This window comes from Eulemur rufifrons, chromosome 19, assembly GCF_041146395.1.
Source record: "Eulemur rufifrons isolate Redbay chromosome 19, OSU_ERuf_1, whole genome shotgun sequence".
In the NCBI taxonomy this organism is placed as follows: Eukaryota; Metazoa; Chordata; class Mammalia; order Primates; family Lemuridae; genus Eulemur; species Eulemur rufifrons.
Window position 1 is genome coordinate 83,657,950 of NC_091001.1, and position 18,181 is coordinate 83,676,130.

The 18,181-nt window shown below is 56.7% G+C and overlaps 1 protein-coding gene across 1 annotated transcript; it reads right to left on the reverse strand.

Moving 5' to 3' along the window:
* Positions 1-4,263: 4,263 nt before the first annotated feature.
* Positions 4,264-14,175, reverse strand: PKDCC (protein kinase domain containing, cytoplasmic). The gene is made up of 7 exons (XM_069494411.1): positions 13,358-14,175; positions 9,119-9,241; positions 8,235-8,506; positions 7,537-7,616; positions 7,180-7,287; positions 5,374-5,547; positions 4,264-5,178 (listed from the first exon to the last, which is right to left on the reverse strand). Exons 1-7 carry the CDS (start codon positions 13,994-13,996, stop codon positions 5,093-5,095), a joined length of 1,482 nt encoding a protein of 493 aa, XP_069350512.1. The 5' UTR covers positions 13,997-14,175; the 3' UTR covers positions 4,264-5,092.
* Positions 14,176-18,181: the final 4,006 nt, after the last annotated feature.

Genomic DNA, 18,181 nt, shown 5'->3' on the forward strand with positions numbered 1-18,181 from the left:
CTCTGCCTTAGGGGGCTGACAATCACGGAGCTCACATCAAATTCCTTGGCCCTCTGCCTTCAAGCTGGGTTTGGCCAGTGGAAGGCTCGGCAGGAGATTGAGGGCTGGGGAGGAGGGAGAGTGGGACAACCGTGTATGTTTCTCCTTGTGAGGTCACCCTGTCTGGCTGGGTTCTTTAGTCACTTCTCTTCTCGAGGTGCCAAGTCTACCTCAGTCCTTCTGGGTTCTTCTTCCAGGTTCTGTTAAGAGCCCCCACTCCGTTCTCTTGGGTAGAGACAGTAACAGCTTGGGGGTCTACTGGCCCCAGGTCACAGCACTATCCTTTGGGGTTCCCCTGCACCCACACATTTGTAAATGTGCCTTGTGAACATTCTCTGTTTCCTGTTGGAACCCTGAATAATAGAGGATGAGCTCTTGTCACTGCACCTCAGGAGAGACTTTCTAGAGCTGGAATGAGGCCAGAGGAGGGCAAGTGAGAGGATGTCGGGGCTGGGTGGGATAGGGCAGGGTGACAAGGGATCACAATCCTGAAAAAAAAAAAGGAGGCTGACAGAGGCCTTGAATGGAAGGGGGTGGGAGAAGGAACTTCCCGTAAACACAGCTGTAGGGAGCCTCTAGAGCTTGGGAGGTAATTTTAAGAAATATCTTGGTCCATCTCCTTCACATAGTTGGGACTGATGTAGCCCTTTCTGCACCCGAGGAGGTGGCATTGGCTGGAATTCTTGGGGAGGTAAACAGGGAAAAATAAAAGTCCTCCACAATGGACCTCAAAGAGGTCCTTAAAGGTTGGGCTCTTTGGGGACCTTCTCACTCTTGTGGGATGATGCCAGAAAGGTGAACCTGGTCTGCTAAAATTGCCCATTGGACTTTCCATCAGAGGCAGGGTTTGGGCCTGGGAATCCTTCCTAGGGAAGCGGCGGGTGTGAGTGGTCCTGTGCACATAAAGGCGCCTCGGCCTGGCCTGTGGCTGGCAGCGGCCCAGCCCCTCTTCCCAGCGAACCGGGTAGTCTCATGTTCTCAGTCCACCAAGTCTGCTTTCCCAGCTCTGCCCCGGGGAGCAGGGGGCAACCCAGACTTACATGCTCCGGGCTCCAGAAGCCACAGAGCGAAAGCAAGGAGCTGTTGTCATGGATGGGGGGCGGGGGGGCTGGGCACATTATCCTGAGGCCTCCTAATCCCATTTTCTGCTTTCATGTTAATCCTCTTCCTCCTTCTGTCTACCACACACTGAACTCCCAGGGCACTGACCCAGAGAGCCCGCCCCACCTCCCCCAGGCGACAGCCTTGCTCCCTGTTGTGGGGGCTGGAGGGGTGGGGCAGTCTGGCCCGTGCCTTGGTCCTCCCCAGTTGACCTGGATGTTCTTCCAGGCCAGGCCATGGGTGAACACTGAGGGCTCAGCTCATGAATAACAATAACAATGACAGTATCAGCCAGCATTTCCTGAGCGCTTGCCCTTTGCTGACGCTGGCCAAGACCTTTACGTGCATCATTCCATTCAATTCCCATTAGGCTCCTGTGAAGCTGATTATTCACCTGAAATTTGCAGATGGGGAAACAGAGGCTCGAGGATGCTGTCATGACCCAGATCACACTGAACAAAAAGCATAACTGTCCAGAATTCCTGCCCAACTCAGGAACTCAGTTCCTTCCAGGGAACTGCCAGGCAGCACTGCCCCTCCCGTGTTGCTTACTATTATACTTCCCCAACATTGGAAAGGACCCCCCAGGCCCCCAGCTTCCCTCCTCTGGCACACATCACCTGGGGCTTCAGTTGGGTGAATATATTTCTTCCATCTACTACCCCTGGGTATCACTGGCCTTGCAGTGGAGTAGAAAGAATGTAGGCTTTGGGGGGGAGGGGAGGTAGAATATGGTTCTGGCTTCCGCAGGAAGGGGGACAAAATGCACCCAGGAAGTGAAAGTTCTCCAGGGAGAAGGTGGCTACAGGTAAGCTGCTATCTGGGGGAGCAATGATTTGGCCTCAGGCTTTTATTCCCTATCCCCTTTCTTTCTGAGCACTCCATCATCTCTCCATCCCCAGTGGCGAATGCCCTTCTCTCTTCTCTGCAGGACTGAGCCCGGCCATTTTTGCCCCCAGAAATAGGTTTTGAGGCAAGGCTCACTCATGGAAGAAGTTGTCTACCATCCTTTCAGCCAACTGTGGGTGAGTCTTTCCAAAAAGATTTAATGCCCTTCCGACCTCCGTCTTAGTTTGTCACACACTCAAAGTAAGGAGGAGCTGCCCTAACTCTAACTTACATTCCTCTTGCTGCAGTTCTCCCCTCCTGGAGGCAGCGCATGGCACTGGACGGAGAGCAGGTGCTTTGAGTTAGGGCTGCATTTAAATGCTCACTAACTCACCTGGCAGCTGAGACCTGGGCTTCAGTTTTCAGGTCTATAAAATTGGAATAATTTTGCTTTGCTGAGGCCAGAGCTTGGCCTTCTCTGTCATTTCCCACTGCCCCTCCCCAGGGGCTGGTGAGCCCTCATCTGGAAACCTCTCAAAGTCCAGAAGACAGTGCTTGGTTCACCTTCAGCTTTCTTCTTCCCCACCGAGTCATGCGGTTCCTGGGCCATGTGGCTCTTTCTGCTGATTATAGCTGGGTCTTTTTTTTTTTTTTTTTTTTTGAGACAGAGTCTCTCACTCTGTTGCCCAGGCTAGAGTGAGTGCCGTGGCGTCAGCCTAGCTCACAGCAACCTCAAACTCCTGAGCTCAAGCGATCCTCCTGTCTCAGCCTCCCGAGTAGCTGGGACTACAGGCATGCACCACCATGCCCGGCTAATTTTTTTTTTTATATATATATATTTTTAGCTGTCCATATCATTTCTTTCTATTTTTTAGTAGAGATGGGGTCTCGCTCTTGCTCAGGCTGGTCTCGAACTCCTGAGCTCAAACGATCCGCCCACCTCGGTCTCCCAGAGTGCTAGGATTACAGGCGTGAGCCACCGCGCCCGGCCTATAGCTGGGTCTTTGTGTCCTTCTGGACTGCGCAGACCTCGCAGACTTCCCGTCCCAGCCCTCTTCCCTCAGGTTCTCATCAGTTCTGGCACCTTCTTGGGCCCAGCGTGGAGACGGGCTTCCTCCTGCCCTCGGACCCAGCAGGCTGGATGGCACGGGGTGGGCTGTGTGTGTTGCAGCAAGAGTTCAGCTGGGGAAAGACGCTCAGAGGCTGCTGGAAGCCGAGGACCTCCCTGGAGGGATGAGTTTTGAGCGTGGTGTGCACGGGCAGGATTTGGCTGGGTTGAGTCACGGTGTGAGGCTCGGTGGAGCCCCGACTCCCCCACCCACCCACCATCACCAAGCCCAGACACCAGAGGCAAGACGTGTGGTGTGTGGGTTGGCGATGGTGATGGTGAGCTGCAGCCCTGAGGGTCAGGGTGGCATCCGTGATGAGGACTCCAGAGCTAACATCAGCTTCTCGATCACTTAGAACTACAAAGACATCTTGTATGTGAGAAATGACACCAACGACCTCTCCTCTATTGAGGAGAAATCAGATTCTGGGTTAAAGTTTGGTTATTCTTTTCAAAGCCCTCAAAGTTTTGTGCCCTTTGAGAATATTCTAGAAGTAGAATGGTGTACAGAAGAGGGGATGTGGGTTTCATGTCGGAAGACATGTATTCACGTGGGGGCTTTCTCTGGCCTCAGTGTGATCTTGAACCCTCAGGTCTTTGCTTTTGCTCTGGGCTTCTATACACTCCTGCTAGACCCTCCCTCCTAAAATCCAGAAAGCGGGGGCTGGTGATTCCATCGATCCTCCTTTCTCACCACTCGCCATGTATTTCCTGCTCAGAGAGAGGCTCTGAAAGAGAATCGTGCTCATGACCTTGTAGTGGGCAGTGGTGACGATGGCCAGGTCCACCTCCGCGTGGAGGCAAGGCTGACCCACCTGGAGGTCACTTGCGGTTCCCTGTAACTCCTTCCTGAACTATTTCTCCACCAGCTAACTGAGGTGGCTGATATGCCACCACGAGGATGTCACTCCTTTGGGTTAGGGCTTCATATGTAAGAAGCCAGGATGTGTAAAAATGACAGCCTCCTGGGGGAAAGGGAGCCCCAGGTCAGGACGTGACACAGAGGGCCAAGCGGGGGAAGTAGGCACCCTGGGAGTAGGGCCCCAAACACACGTTGGTGACTTCAGTGTTTGCCACTGAGATTTCACTCACCATCCCCATGACACACACATACCCCCAAAATATACCAAAGACAACTGAGGACCAGGAAGTGACTTCCCAAGAAACCGTGTGGCTGGGAAAGAGTTTTTGCTGTGAAACGTCATTTTATTAACTGATCTTTTCTTTTTTTTTTACAAAAATAAACAATTTAATGAACAAGAAGTACAAAAGCTTCTGGATATACAAACTCCGGGAGGGGGGAGAGCCTGGTTTTGGCTGCTTTCCGGCTTTCACTGAAAGCAAATGAGGCAGAAAGGCCCTGGCCCCACCCCCACCCCAGGTCCTGGCTCAAACCGCAGCCTGCTCCCCCACCCCAGTCTTGGCTCACGCTGAGGGGCGCACCTCTGCCCCAGCCCCGGGCTGGCCTGGGAGCGCCCCCTGTCCGGGGGCCAGAGGCAGCCTCTCCAGGTACAGAATCACCCACACTCCGGAGCATCTCCCAGCCAGGTCTCCTGTCCGGAGACAAGCTGAGAGGACGCTCTGTGACCGATTGTCCCCACGCGGCCTCCCGCCTGCCGTGGCATGTGCAGCAGCAGCAGCAGCAGCAGGGCTTTGGCTACATTCTCACACTATGAACAGTGATGGGGCTGCCCATGGAACTGGCCCCGAGACGGCACAGCCCCCAGCGGGGAGACTAGCCTGAGCCTTGCTCACAGCCCAGAGGGTAACAGAGGCAGTCGGCCCCTGTGATTCCTGGCCTCGGAGCCAGCAGTCCCATCCCTAGGCTGGTAAACTCACATTTTAACATTTTGCATTATTGCACGTTTGTCCTGGTCACATCGGTCTGTCTGGGATGTCAGCCTTGTCTGCAGGGGTTCCCAGGTGACACGCAGCACTGCTAGTGCCAGTCGTTCCCTCCACAGGCAAGCCCAGCTGGCGAGGATGGTCGGCGGGTTAGCCGAGTCCTCAGACAGGTCAGCCAGAGGCCTTCACATATGTGGTCTTGTTGGGATCAGGGACCACTTGGCTCCATCCGGCCTTGAAAAAGACCAGCTGCCGACCTGGGGGCAGAGGTGAGGGGTAACAGGACTGGACGTTTCTCTCCCTGGAGATAGGGCCATTCTTCCTAATTCCACTGCCCTGAGGACACATACTTCTCTCTCATCATCTCAGCCTCCCCTCTGCCTTCTGTCAACCTCCTTCCCTCTGGAGAAGTCCAGCCACCTCCCTGAGGATGCCTTCTCCCACTGGCTCACCTGTCCAGGTGGTCTGGTTGGTGACCACAAAGGCCTGGCACTGGGCATGGCTCTCACAGACGTCCACAGCCTCAGCCAGGTTGAACACTGAAAGGAGGCAGCTACCATGGTGGTAGGACGGCCAGCAGCGGTAGTCTTCCTGGGGGATGGTGCTGTCTGGGATGCGCTGGTACTCTGTGGGTCAGGGATTGAGCCAAATGAGAACTGTGTAAGCCCAGGGACGAGGGCAGGGGCCACTTTTGGAAAAGGGCAGTAAGATTCTTTCCTAGGTGAAAGCTGAAGTCCGGCCCAGTCCCCCTAGCATGGAGATGAAGGCAACCACTGCTGTTGAAATCGGGCTGATCACTCCGTAAGGGCAGAGCACAGACTCCGTTTTTAGCAGACGCACATCTTCCAAACCTAGCGCACGCAGCTGGTTCGGGCAGTACAACGTGGCAGGCACATGCATGGGACAGACACACAGAGCCACCAGCTGTCCAGGCTGACTGCTGAGGTCAGAACATTTTAGACAGAGCCAGGCTTCTCAAACTTCAGTGTGCATGTGAGTCACCAAGGCATCTTGTTAAAATGCAGGTTCTGATTTAGTTGGTCTGGGGTGGGACCTGAGATTCTGCATTTCTAACCAGCTTCCAGTGTGGTCTGCAGACCACATTTTAAGTGGCAAGGGTTCAGGGCACCCCTCATTCACACTTTTCCTGGTATTGTGGGGAGAGGTTAGGCAAGCTCCTCAGAGAGGCCTTGGGGAAAGACAGGGAGCTTTGAAGTAAAGAGGCATGCAAACGGACTAAAATGCAAAAAATCCATGGTCAGAGTGGCCAGAGGCTGGAGGAAGAATTGAGATCTCATTATACCGAGAGAGCATCAGAGGTTCTGAAAACCCAAGACCAGGAAGCTGCTCATCTGTAGGCCTCCTGTTCACCCCAGTCTTTCCCACTGCCTGGGGAGCCCCAGCTCCGGACTGATAACGCAGAAGCCCTGGGCCCCTGGCCCCCCGCCCTCCTGTCTCCTTCTCCTACTAGGGACTAGACCAAAGTCCAGGGCTGGCTGTGATTTATAGCCCCATAAACTGCGTCCTCAGGGACAGAGCCAGCCATTGTTCACCTCGTTAAACTTTATTTACAGGGCTAACGAGGGCTCCCCCACCCCTAAGACTGGCCAGGGCTCCTTGAATAAGGATGCTGCCCACCCCTTGCCCCCTGCCAACCACAGCTACACCCCAGGGCTTCAGCAGAGGGACCACAGCCTGCACCCGTGGCTAGAATTCTCCCCCTGCCCTGGGGTTTCTTGGCTGCTTTCAGTGCAGAGCCCCCCTCTACCTCCAGCTGCCCTCTTAGCCCCGGGAGGCTAGAGGAAGGAAAGACAAGCAAACCTATGTTGTGTTCCAGCTGTGAATAGGAACTGCTCTAATTGCTTTCACACATTCACTTGGTGTTTAATCTCCATAAGAATTTTGTGAGGTGGGTCATATTGAACCCAATTCACAGGTGAGGAAAGTGAGGCTCTAGGGACAACTTGCTCAAAGTCACACAGCTAGTACATGGTGGGGTTTGGAAGAGGGGTGTCAGTGCCCACCCGCCAGTTCATGGCAGAATTATAGTTGTTCTAGCTCAGCTCAGGGACCTCAAAGTGAAGGCTGAACAGTCAGTGGTCTCTCCATTATTCCATGTGAGCCCTGAGGGTGGCCTTTGGAGACAAGGGTCTCCAGAAGGAGGGTGAGCCACTTAGCCCAATTATGGGGTTACTCATCCTCCCACCTGCTCCCTCCGAGACCTCCCCAGGCGCTGGGTCCCTGTTGGGGCCACTCACCAGTGCTGCTGCTTGTCGTGGAGTTCTGCAGATACTGCCCACTCCGGTACAGGTGCAGCACCTTCTCCAGCTGGGTCAGGGTCTCGTCCACCCCCCAGGTGAGCTCTCCTGCAGAGTGCAGTGGGGCTCAGACAGGGCGCCTGGCCTCCCACTCCCCCCCTAAGCAGGGAGTCAGCTGCCTCCCCCTCTCCCCCTCAGGAGCCGGGGCCCAGATGACTGGCGGGCTGGGGAGGGTGGCTCGCTGCAGAATGGGAAATGATGGTTTCTGTACCCTGTGCTACCCTGGGTCATTCCTGTCCCCACTGGTGCTGGGGAAGGGGCAGGTGAGGGGAAGCGGACAAGCCCTGGAGAGCTCACCTGTGGCGTTGACAATGCTGTCCAGCAGAGGCCGTAGTGAGGGAGGGGCACTGTGGGGTAGGAGGTATGTGAAGAAAAACCTGTGGCAGAGAGAAACCAGGGGCTCAGGGCTCCAGCCTTTGGGGACACAGCCTTCCTCTACTCTGCCCTGGCCAGGGAGCCTGATCCCTCAGGCCTGGCAACCAGGCACACCCCCAGGGTGCCCTGTGGAGTCTCCACAGATTCGGGGAAAGAGTCTGGGCTCGTGCTAAGACTACAACTAACTTCATATCAAACTGAAACCTGATGTCCATCTTCCCCATCTTGCCCCAGGACCTGCTCACCTCCCAGCCGGACATTATCCCCTGACCAATCCCCCAGTGTCAGAGCCACCCCCTGCCTGGGGCCCAATGAGGAGCTTCCCAGAGGTCAAGGGCCAGAGTCGGGGGGGAAGTGCCAGTACCACCAGCGCTAGGCGCTGAGCCTAACACTATTTTAAGAAGCCTCCAGCTGCCCCCCCCCCCAACCCAGATGCTACTTGGAGCTGTCTATTTTTAGCCTCACCATCAAAAGCCTGAATGTTCCCTTCTAGACGGGGTGGAAGCCTTTCCCCGCCCCGTGACTCCCTTGGTGGAGGCCGAGTCTCCCTGCCTCCTGGACCCCATGCCGGCTTTCTCCCTGCCACACCCTCCTGGGCCCCTCTCCCTCGTGGAGGTCACCTGTAGGCATTGTAGAGGTTCCGCTTCTCATTCATGCCCTCGCACCAGCCCTGGGCGGAGCAGGGCAGGGTGAAGTTCCTGGCTGGAAACTCGAGGATGCAGTCGGCGCTGCTTGTACATGGCGTCTCCTCCACACGTGCATCATCCAGGTCTGTCACCTTCAGCTCCCCATCCACCAGCACAAACTGTCGAGGGCGGAAGTCCAGCAGAGTGACCGAGCCCAGCGGGGAGTGGGCCAGGTGGTGGAGGAGGCGACCCAGGCTCAGGCAGATCTGGGGGGCAGACAAAAAGGCTGCTGTGGGTGGGGGCCTGCGGGACCGCAGGGTGCCCTCCTCTGGGGCTCTGGACTTAGCTCAGGGGTTGGCCTTTCTCTTCTATAGGCCCCAGTGGTCAGTAAAGGCTGAAGCCAGGAGCCTCAGGGAAGGGGCCAGTGATTTTTGATTAACCCTTGGCTGGCCCAACCCCGCAAATACCATGGAGAGGGTAGGCAACTGCAGCAGGGGGCCTGGAGATAATGAATCCATTCCCTGAAGCTGTCTCTCGAGTGTGGTCTTAGTTCAGTATATGGAAACGGAGGGAGGATTGAGATGACCCTAAGGTTTGTTCTAGTCCTAGGACACCGGCCCTCCGGCAGCCAGGCTGAGTGTGTGTGTGAGTGTTTATGTGTGTGAGGAGAGGGGTGAGGAGAACAAGAGCGCAGAATGCCAGGGTCCTCCATGTCTGGCTGCTTTTTTTAACCCTTTGGCTGATGGCCGAGTCAGCCCGTGTTCCTTCCTTCCCTCCCTCTCCCTCCGCTGAGGGGTGGAAGCTGCTCTGGAGGGCTGACCTTCTAAGGGAGAACCATCCCAGCAGGGAGCCCGGCCCAAGCCCTCCTCCCTACTCACCCGGAATCGATCCTCCCAGGAAGTCTGCAGCAGCTGGATCATTTCCACAGGGGCGCCCAGCTCCGTGATGGTGGTCAGGGTGTCCGGGATGTCCTCGCTGTCCTGGTAGCAGTAGCCATACAGCTGGGGGCAGCCCAGGGCAGGTCATTAGGTCACAGGGTGGGGGCGGGGACAGAGAGGGGCTGGACTGCCAGATGCCCCCTCCCTCTGCTCCCCGCCATCCTTCGGCCTTTGCCTCAGCTCAGGCCAGAAGAGAATAGCAGCGTTGCCTGGGAAGCCTGCCCTCTCTGCCCTGCAGCCAGAGTTCCTGCTGGCTGCATCACTCTCACCTCTTGCCACTCAGGTAAATGGGCAGGTCTGGCCACCATGTGTTAACCACGTGCCAGATTCCGTGTTAAATGCTCTACACGTATCGCTCCATTCTTGTAATAGCCCCAATGGGCACCGTGGGTACTATTATTGTCTTCAATTTCAGGTGAGAAAAACCAACTCAGAGAGGTTAAGTTCTTGCACAAAGTCACACAGCTAATAAACACAGCAGCTAGGATTTGAATTGATGCCACTTGGTTTCCATAACCTGATTCTTTCCAGGAATACTGTTTGCTAATACCCAGGTCAGCAAAGGATTAGCAGGCCTCCTCCCCTACGCCAATCGTTGTCTATTCCTCATTGTATCCACTTTCTGGCAGCTTCATGTTTTCTCTGCTCGGGTCTTGTGGGAGGAAAAGCAAGCTCCTTCAGGATTGGTAACAGGTGTTGACAAGAACAAAGCAAGGGCACATCGCTGGGTGCTCTCTGCATATGTGGGTGGGTGACGTGTGTCAAAGGGTGGTGAGTGATGGCTCCTAGGGAAGATCAGTTCTTTGGGGGCATGGTCACAAGGGACTGTCCACTCTATATCATCTGGTGGAGGGGCTGGGTACTGCCCAGTTGATCAGGGACTTCCGGGAAGCACAGCCTGACTTTGTCACTACCACCTAAACCAGCATCCACACTCCGCAGCGGGGGTGGGGGTTCGGATGGTGCTCAAAACAACCAACAGCGCCCTCTGTCATGAAACACAAAGGCTGAGTTGTCAGGTCGGACCCTGGAGAGAAGCAGCTACAAAGTGGAGGGCGGGGGGGGGGGGGGGGGGGGTGCTGAGCCCACAGGCGAGATGCCCCTGCACCCTGCTGTCCTCCTGCCATCACTCACACTGTGCCCAGCGCCACCGCAGGCGGCATGTGCCCCCTCCCCACCCCAGCAGTGCCCCTTCGCTCCCCCTCCCTGGAGCCAGCCACCCCCGTCCACGCTTGGACTGTGACTGGGGGGCGGGGCTGGGACAGTCCCTGGCACCCTGTTCTTCCCTCTCTCTCCACACCCCCCATCAGTCCTGCGAGGCCTCAGACCCCGGTGGGGTGGGGGGAAGGTAAGGGGAGCAGCCCTGGGGCCTGGTTCTCATTTTCTTGCCCAGAGTCTGAGCCTTTGTGGGAAACTTCTGAAGGTTATTAAACACCCGGAGGTCGTTAAATGCGCTGTTAACGAGGTATTAATCAACACCCCTCAGGAAAAAATAAAAAGACACCATTAACCCCCCCCAGGAAGCGTGTGGCTGAGCATTTCAGTCACATCTTTTGTTCGTTTGGGAGAAGAAATATCCTCTAGTGCAGCCAGAATCTGGGCCCAAGCAGGCTTGGGGGCCTATCTGAGGCCCGAGGCCCCAGGATGATGAGAGGGGTGGGGGGAGGGAAGACCCTGTGCCCTTTGACCCTGGACTAAAGAGGCATCTGTCACGTGAGGGAGTGTGTGTGTGTGTGCGTGCGTGTGTGTCAGGCTGGGGAGAGGGTCACGGAGGACGGATAGAGAGATCTCACCCAGGCAGCCCCTGATGACTGGAGCAAGGCTGGGAGGTGCAGAGCGGGACCTGCTACCCTGGGCATCTTCCACTGGAACCCACAGCGCCAGCTCTGGGCTGCGCAGAGACTGGGAGGGGGCCTGGGGTGGCCCGTGCGACTAGGAGCTCTAGAAACGTTCTCTGGCTCCTCCCCAGTTCAGCAAACAAACGGTTTTGAAATTTTAAATGACTAAGAGGTATTAAAACAACATTAATTCTGGTTCCCTTCACGCCCACACTGAAGCCTTCCGAACAGGAAGACCCCGCCGTGGGCTTCCCTGCCAGCAGAGAAGGCAGTGCTGAGGATGCCAGAGGGACACTGGCCTGGGGGAGTGGGGGAGAATCACCCCCAAAGCACTAGTGGGCCCCTAAACGCACACTAATGGACCCTGCTTTTCGCTTTTCCCAGGCAGAAAGGACCTGGGACCCTCTCTACCTTAGCAACCCTTATGTCCTGGGGCAGCTAACTCCATTCTCTGACCTCACAAGAATCACACAGCCAACCCCAGACAGAACCAGTCTCGGTTTGGTGAGGGAATGGGTGAAAACTACTCAGCTGTAAGTTTTTTCTTTGGAGCCTTCAGAATTGGGCTGGGGGCCTGACATTACAGGGGAGGACCACACTGTGATATATGTGTGCAGGGTTAGCTGGATGCTTGTCAGGAAGTTTGGGTGGGGATAGTGACTCGGGGAGAAGTGCCTTAGGAGATAGGAAAGCACATCACACATCAAACCTCTCCAAAGGAAGGGGGAGTTGAGTCAATTAACTAACACTTAACGTCCTTCTAAGTCACTTAAGACCTCTCCACCCCCTCGGAATCTGGCTGACACCCCAGGGTTCTCAAAAAGCTCCCAAGAGCCCATGGGAATCGGAGAGAGCGAGATCCTCCCAGTTAGAATGGCCACGTAACCAGCTGCTCACTCCCTGAAGCTCCTGACACAGTGTCAGCCATGCAGCCAGGCATAACCGCACACAACTGTCGGCTCTGCTCACCTTGTGACACCAGTTCAGGGTCCAGGACCCTGTCACAAGTGTCTGACCAGGGTGGAAGTGTTGTGTGGGAGACCGGGAGCCAGCAGGCATATAAAGAACTTTCTGGTCTCTCCCTCCTATCCCGCAATGCCCACCCATCCCTCCACTCCTGAGGAAAGGAGGGAGGGACTCCTGGATTACCAGTCAGTTCTGCTGGCTGCAGGAAGGTTAGTTCGAGTGGGCCGGGAGGTGGAAGTTGTGGGCAAGGTTCATCCGTTGGGGAGTCTGCACACACCCTGTGTTCACTGGGCCAAGAGCAGCCAGGGATTCCCCTCTCTGTCTGCTCAGACATGTGCAAAGGGAACAGTTTGTCTAAGTTTATTAAAAGGATTTGTTCTGTAAAATTTGGATTCAGTCAAAAGGCCTCACTCAGGGATCCAGAAGGCCACATGTGGCCCCAAGGCCGCAGGTTCCCCACCCCTGAATCCTACGATGGAGACTTGGGAGAGAGGAAGTGGGATATTAGGGTTGTGTTGGGATTGTGAAAGGCCCATTTTAAGTCTAGCTTGAGCGGGGGGCAAGGTGGGCATCTCATTTCTCCTGTCTGCCCCCCAGTGAACAGGGGAGGCAGAGTCCCATTTAGCAGGAACCTGGGCATCTGGCTTTCCCAATCTTCCAGCCTCTTGGCCATATATGCTCAGATAGGGTGTAGACCCTCAAGCCCTCAGTCAATCCATCAAGCTATGCCCCTGAGGCTTCCTCAGTGGTTCAAGGACCCGCGAGAAGGCCTGGGGAACCCCAAGGTCACTTCTGGGAAGGGCTGTGCATTTTCTGGCCTACTCCCCAGCCCCCTTCCTGTGGCTTCTGGGTGAGGCTGGGAGTGGGGGACTCTCTGGGAATTAAGCCTGACACGTTGTCTCTTTCCAGCCCTTCCCAACCCCCTGCTGTCCAACCCCATCTTCAAAGCCAGACAAGTCACTGGCAGTTGAGAGAAGGGGGAGTTGGATTCCATCAAGACGGAGGATCCTATCACTGCAGCTAGGATTCTGACTCAGGTGTCTGGGCTTGGGGTCATTTTGGCTTGGAGTAACATCCCTGGTGTCTAACACCCTAGCTCCAGCCAGGAGCAGGGTCCTAAGTCTTACTGGACTGCCCCATCCCCTGAGTTTTGAGACCTTCTGTCCTGGCTTGGCTTTAAGGGATGTGTGGAAGTTGAGAAACCCGAGAGTACCTTGGTAAAGGGATGCCCACCTACGAGCGAGAGGCAGGGTGGTGCAGTGGGAAGCGCCACGGTCCAGGTTCTGCGCCTAGCTTAGCGTGGGCGCAGTCCTGGGCACTCTTGTTTCTTTATCTCCCAGCCAACACCCTCACCCCCGCACCTCCAGCCTCGTACCTGCAGCACGTTGGGGTGCCGCAGCCGCTCCAGCAGCACCATCTCCTTGAGCAGCTTGTGGGCCGCCAGCCGATAGCAGCCCCTCCGTACCCCGAACTCGCGCACGCAGCTACCCAGATCGTGGCCGCTGAAGTCCACCGCCTTGAGCGCCACCGCGGCGCCGCCGGGCAGGCGGACCCGGTACACGGCCTTGGTGTAGCCTGAGCCCACGTACTGCGCGCCGGACACGTTGCGGAGCGCGGCGCAGCCCAGGCGCGGGCCCGGGCCAGGGGAGCCCGGGCCGGGAGCCGGTGGCCAGCCTGGGACGCCGTCGGGCAGGGGCCGGGCCCGCAGGGGCCGGGGACGCTGCAGGCCCGGCCCGCCTGGAGCGAGGTCCATCAAGCGCCGCCGCTCCGGCCGGCCAGCCCCGGGCCCGGGCCCCCCGCGGGAATAGCGCTGCACCTCCTCGTAGCGCGCCCGGATCTGCCTGGCCAGCTCCCCACGGCCCCCGCGACGGCCCGGGCCCGGGGCTGGCGACGGCCCTGGGGACTGGCCTGGGCGCGGGGGCTCCGAGCCCGGAGCGAAGAGCACGTTGAGGACGGAGCCCAGCAGGAAGGAGGCGCAGAAACCCACGGCCACGGCCGCCCGCCGGCGCCGCATCGCTCCCCTCCCCCCGGCCGGCCGGCCCCGCGCGGCTCCCCGGCCCCGGCCCCGGGCGGCTCAGGCTCCGAGGCGGCTCAGCTCTGCGCCCCGCCGGCCCCCTGCCCAGCCCGCGCGCATGGCCCCGCCGGCCCCGACCTCGGCCCCTCGCGGGCGACACATCGGCCTGACACTTGCCTCCCTCCCGCCCTGCCCCCGCCGCTTATAAGGCCCGGAGCCGCCCCCGCCCCCTCCGCCTCCGCCTCCGCCTCCGCCTCCCAGCTCCCGGCCCGAGCCCGTCCTCGGCGCCGCCCCCTCCGGCCGCTCGGCCCGGCCTTCCCTGCTGACTGACAGCGGGACCTCCTCCCGCGGCCGTCCGGGTCTGGGAAGCGGCGCGGAGGCGGCTCCGGCACTGCCCAGCCGGCGGCCCCCCGAGCTTCGGCCGGGGAGCGGGGGAGGGGGCGGCGGCGGCCCCGAGGCGCGCGGGGGCTCCGGGCCCAGCGCGAGGGCGGATAACGGGGCCAGGGCAGCCGGATAACGGGACCGGGAGGCGGATAACGGAGCTGGCTGGGCGAGGTGGGGGGAAGATAAAGGGGCGAGGCCGGTGGGTGACGGGCTCCGAAAGGGACAAACAGCTGGGTCCCGGTTGCGGGGATTGGTGTAATCCCAGAGCTCTCTGCCTGGAACACCGGCCCTGGGGACGGGCTGGGTGCAGGGAAGGCGCGTGGATCTCCCCTCTCGGGGGTGGGGCGGAGGTTAAGGCTCCTCGCTCAGACCCAGCTTCTGGTTGGGGTGACCAGGAGGGCGGAGTGGGGAGGCGGGTGCAGCTGGGCCAGCACCTGCGAGCGCGCGTGGGACGCGAGCTCTGGGCTTGGAGGAATAATTGTGAGGTTTTAGGCTCTGTTCAATTCCGGCTACCACGTCTTTCCGATTTCTGACTTTCCTTGTCCCTGAAGCCCAAAATCTAGCCGGGGGTGCTCCTCCCCCCACTCCCAGGGGTCTGACGGGGTCCGTAGCGGATCACGAACCATATGCATGCTAGTAGTTTGTGCAGAGTGCATTTGTGCCCACGGACATCTGTCTGTAGAGTGTGTGCATTGGTGTGTTTGAAGGGGCCATTGTGTCCGATGCAGTGTGTACCGGGTGTGGAAGTTGTTGCTGACGCCACCAGAACTTCTGGTCCCTCCTCCCTCCCTCCCTGATTGCATCATTAGTGCTAATTGAGGGGCTTTCACACACCAGTGCGTTCGCTGTTTGGAGTGAGCTCCCCCCTCCTGGGAGAGATAAGCCACTGGCCCTCCCCCTCACTGCTCTCCACTTCCCCACCGCTCTGAAACTGTCCACCTAGATCTCTCACCTTCCCGGGCACCTTCCTGCCTCCCTCTGGGCCAGGTTAATCTGTGTCCTCCCCACGGTGTCAGGGATTGGCTGGGGAGGGGTTAGGGTGGAGGAGAAGGGTCCAGAGCCTCCTTTCTGATGGTGTGTCCAAGAGGGGAGATTTTTTCATGAAGAGGTCTGACGTTCCTACAGAATGCAGGGTCTGTGTGATGAGAAAAGGGACAGGGATTTCTGCCCATTTTTTTTGGACATGGAAGAGCAGAGAAGAGGGCCGAGTCCTTGATCTCCAGCCCATGCTCTCACTAAGGTAGGCCTTCCAGCCCTGACTCTTTGTCCCCCAGGACCTGAGAGTTGGGGCCCAGTCTAACTCAGCAAGCATGGGAAAGGCAGGGTGAAGGAAGCCATGATTCCCCAGAGAACCTGAGTTTGGTGGAGTCGGATCTGTGCATGTATAGCTAGCTGCTCTGCCTGGAGCTGGCCCATGGCTGCAGGGTGTGGGGGGAAGGCTCTGAGCAGATGCCCTCCCCAGCCCTCACACCAGATGTCTTTGGTCTAATTAACTGTGCTGGGAAAACCAACCTGGGTTTGTAAACAGAGCTACTGGCTAAAGTCAACAGGGAACAGCAGCAAACAGCAAACATTCCCCTCACACTCAGCCTTAGTCCAATTCAGCCCCCTGGGGAAAAGGGGGAGCTGGGTGGATCACAAGGTCCCCTGGCCCACAGCTGACTCGGGGAAAGCCTGTCTGCCTCTGTCACCCCAATATAGCTGTCGTTTCCTTACCAGTTCCAGGTCTCCTTTACTGGGTGGAATAGTTGCTGTCCCAAGATAAGCTCCCCTTTCCAGCAATTTCCCCATAGGTAGCTACCCAGCCAAACATCCCAATCCATGAGGAAGCCATTCTGGAGGAATATTCCTTGAAGAGCTTTCTTTGCGGCCTGCTCTGCTCTCGTGTCTTGGGGAAGCCTCTGAGGGTAGAACTTGGTATTGTGGGTCTGCAACTCAGAGGAGATGAATATAACGTGAACATTGTTCAGTTCGTTACACATCATGTAGGTATTATAATAACATGTTCTGAAATTAGATAATTATTCCTGTGATATCTTTGCCAAGCTTCAGTGTTTCTGTTATGATTTGAAAGTTCAACGCCCCCAGGGGCCTGCGCAGCAGGCACAAATGCACATACAACACACACACACACAAGCCTGCGGAGCAGTAGCCTCGCACACGGGAACAAAGACATTTCAACTGTCTGCCTCTCATTCTCACTCTGTCTCCCTCACCAGCTCTCAGACACACAGACATATACAATCTGAGATGGAAACAGGTTTTTGGCTTCTGAAAGAAAGGGATTGAACTTTTTGAACAGATTAGAGTTTCTGAATTGGCAGTTCTTGAGTTCTTAACCAAATTTTGCTCGTTTCCTTTTTTTTTTTTTGCCACCCAGGGAGAGGAACCATTTCAAAGAATTGAAAGACATGAAACGCTGCTGCAGCCCCCTGCTCTGCAGTCTGCCCACCCATCTGAAGACCAGGCAGGGCCCGCAGCCCGGGCCCTATAGGCCAGAGTCCTCAGGCCAGTGTCCTGCTGGGAGCCCTCAGTGCCATCTTCAGAGGAGAGCCTTCAACTGCAGTCCTCTATCTCTCTCCCAGGGCTCAGACCAGAGTGTCTGTGCTAGTCTGGGAAGGCTCAGCACTTTGGACACACTGTTTTCTTACTCTTTCTGCCGCACCCCTACCCTATGCAAAATACTAGCTTAGATACCAATCCCTGGGAAGGAGGCAGTTGGCCCAGACTCCAAAATGCTTAATTTCTTTGAAAGTGTCTTTTAAATACCTTCTTTCTGCGTGTTTCTGTCAGATCTTCCTAAGCTGCCTGCATTGTTATACCAACCTCCTGCCCAGCAGCCTTCCTTTTTTCTTCTTTTGAGACAGAGTCTTACTCTGTTGCCCGGGCTAGAATGCCACGGAGTCAGCCTAGCTCACAGCAACCTCAAACTCCTGGACTGAAGCGATCCTACTGCCTCAGCCTCCCGAGTAGCTGGGACTACAGGTGTGCACCACCATGACCGGCTAATTTTTCTATTTTTAGTAGAGATGGGGTCTCACTTTTGCTTAGGCTGGTCTCGAACTCCTGAGCTCAAGTGATCCTCCTGCCTTGGCCTCCCAGAGTACTGGGATTAGGGGCATAGGTCATCGCACCCAGCCTTCTTTATTGTCTACCTTTCCCCTTCCAGGCCAGCTCTCAGACACCTTTTTTGGAGTATCATCCTCCTACCTGAAAGCCTGGAGGATGAACTGAACTGGCTGTCAGGCCTCCATGGGCTGGCCCCAGCCCTCCACCTAGCCCTGTGTCCCTCTTTTCATTCCTTGCACAAAGTCAGGCTCCCCAGCCTGGTGGCTGTGCTAGCTCTGGCCCTGAAGCCATCCTCTGCCCTTTCCCATCAGTGCCCTCTCTCCCAGTCCCCCTTCCTGAAACGTCCTGTTCTAGCCTTTCCATTTAATCTTTGCCAGCCAATTCTTCAAGGTCTCCCAGAAAGTAGAGAGTTAGAGACAACGCATCTGCAACTGGGGTACACAGGTCCCTGGGATCTTGAGGGTATATTCTCACAGTTCTGTGGACTTCTGTCCTTTGGAAGGAAATGTGTAAAATAACATGTCTCGGGTCTTGGAAAATTCAATGTAAAGAGCTTGGACTTTGGAATCAGAGATTCAGTCTCAGCTGAGTTACCTCGGGCAAGTTAGTTAACCTCTCTTTTTGTTAGTTTTCTCATTAAGAAAATGGGGGATAATAATAGCACCTACCACATAGGGTTGCTGAGTGGATGAAATGCAAAAACATAAAGTGCCTGGCATAGGATAAGCCCTC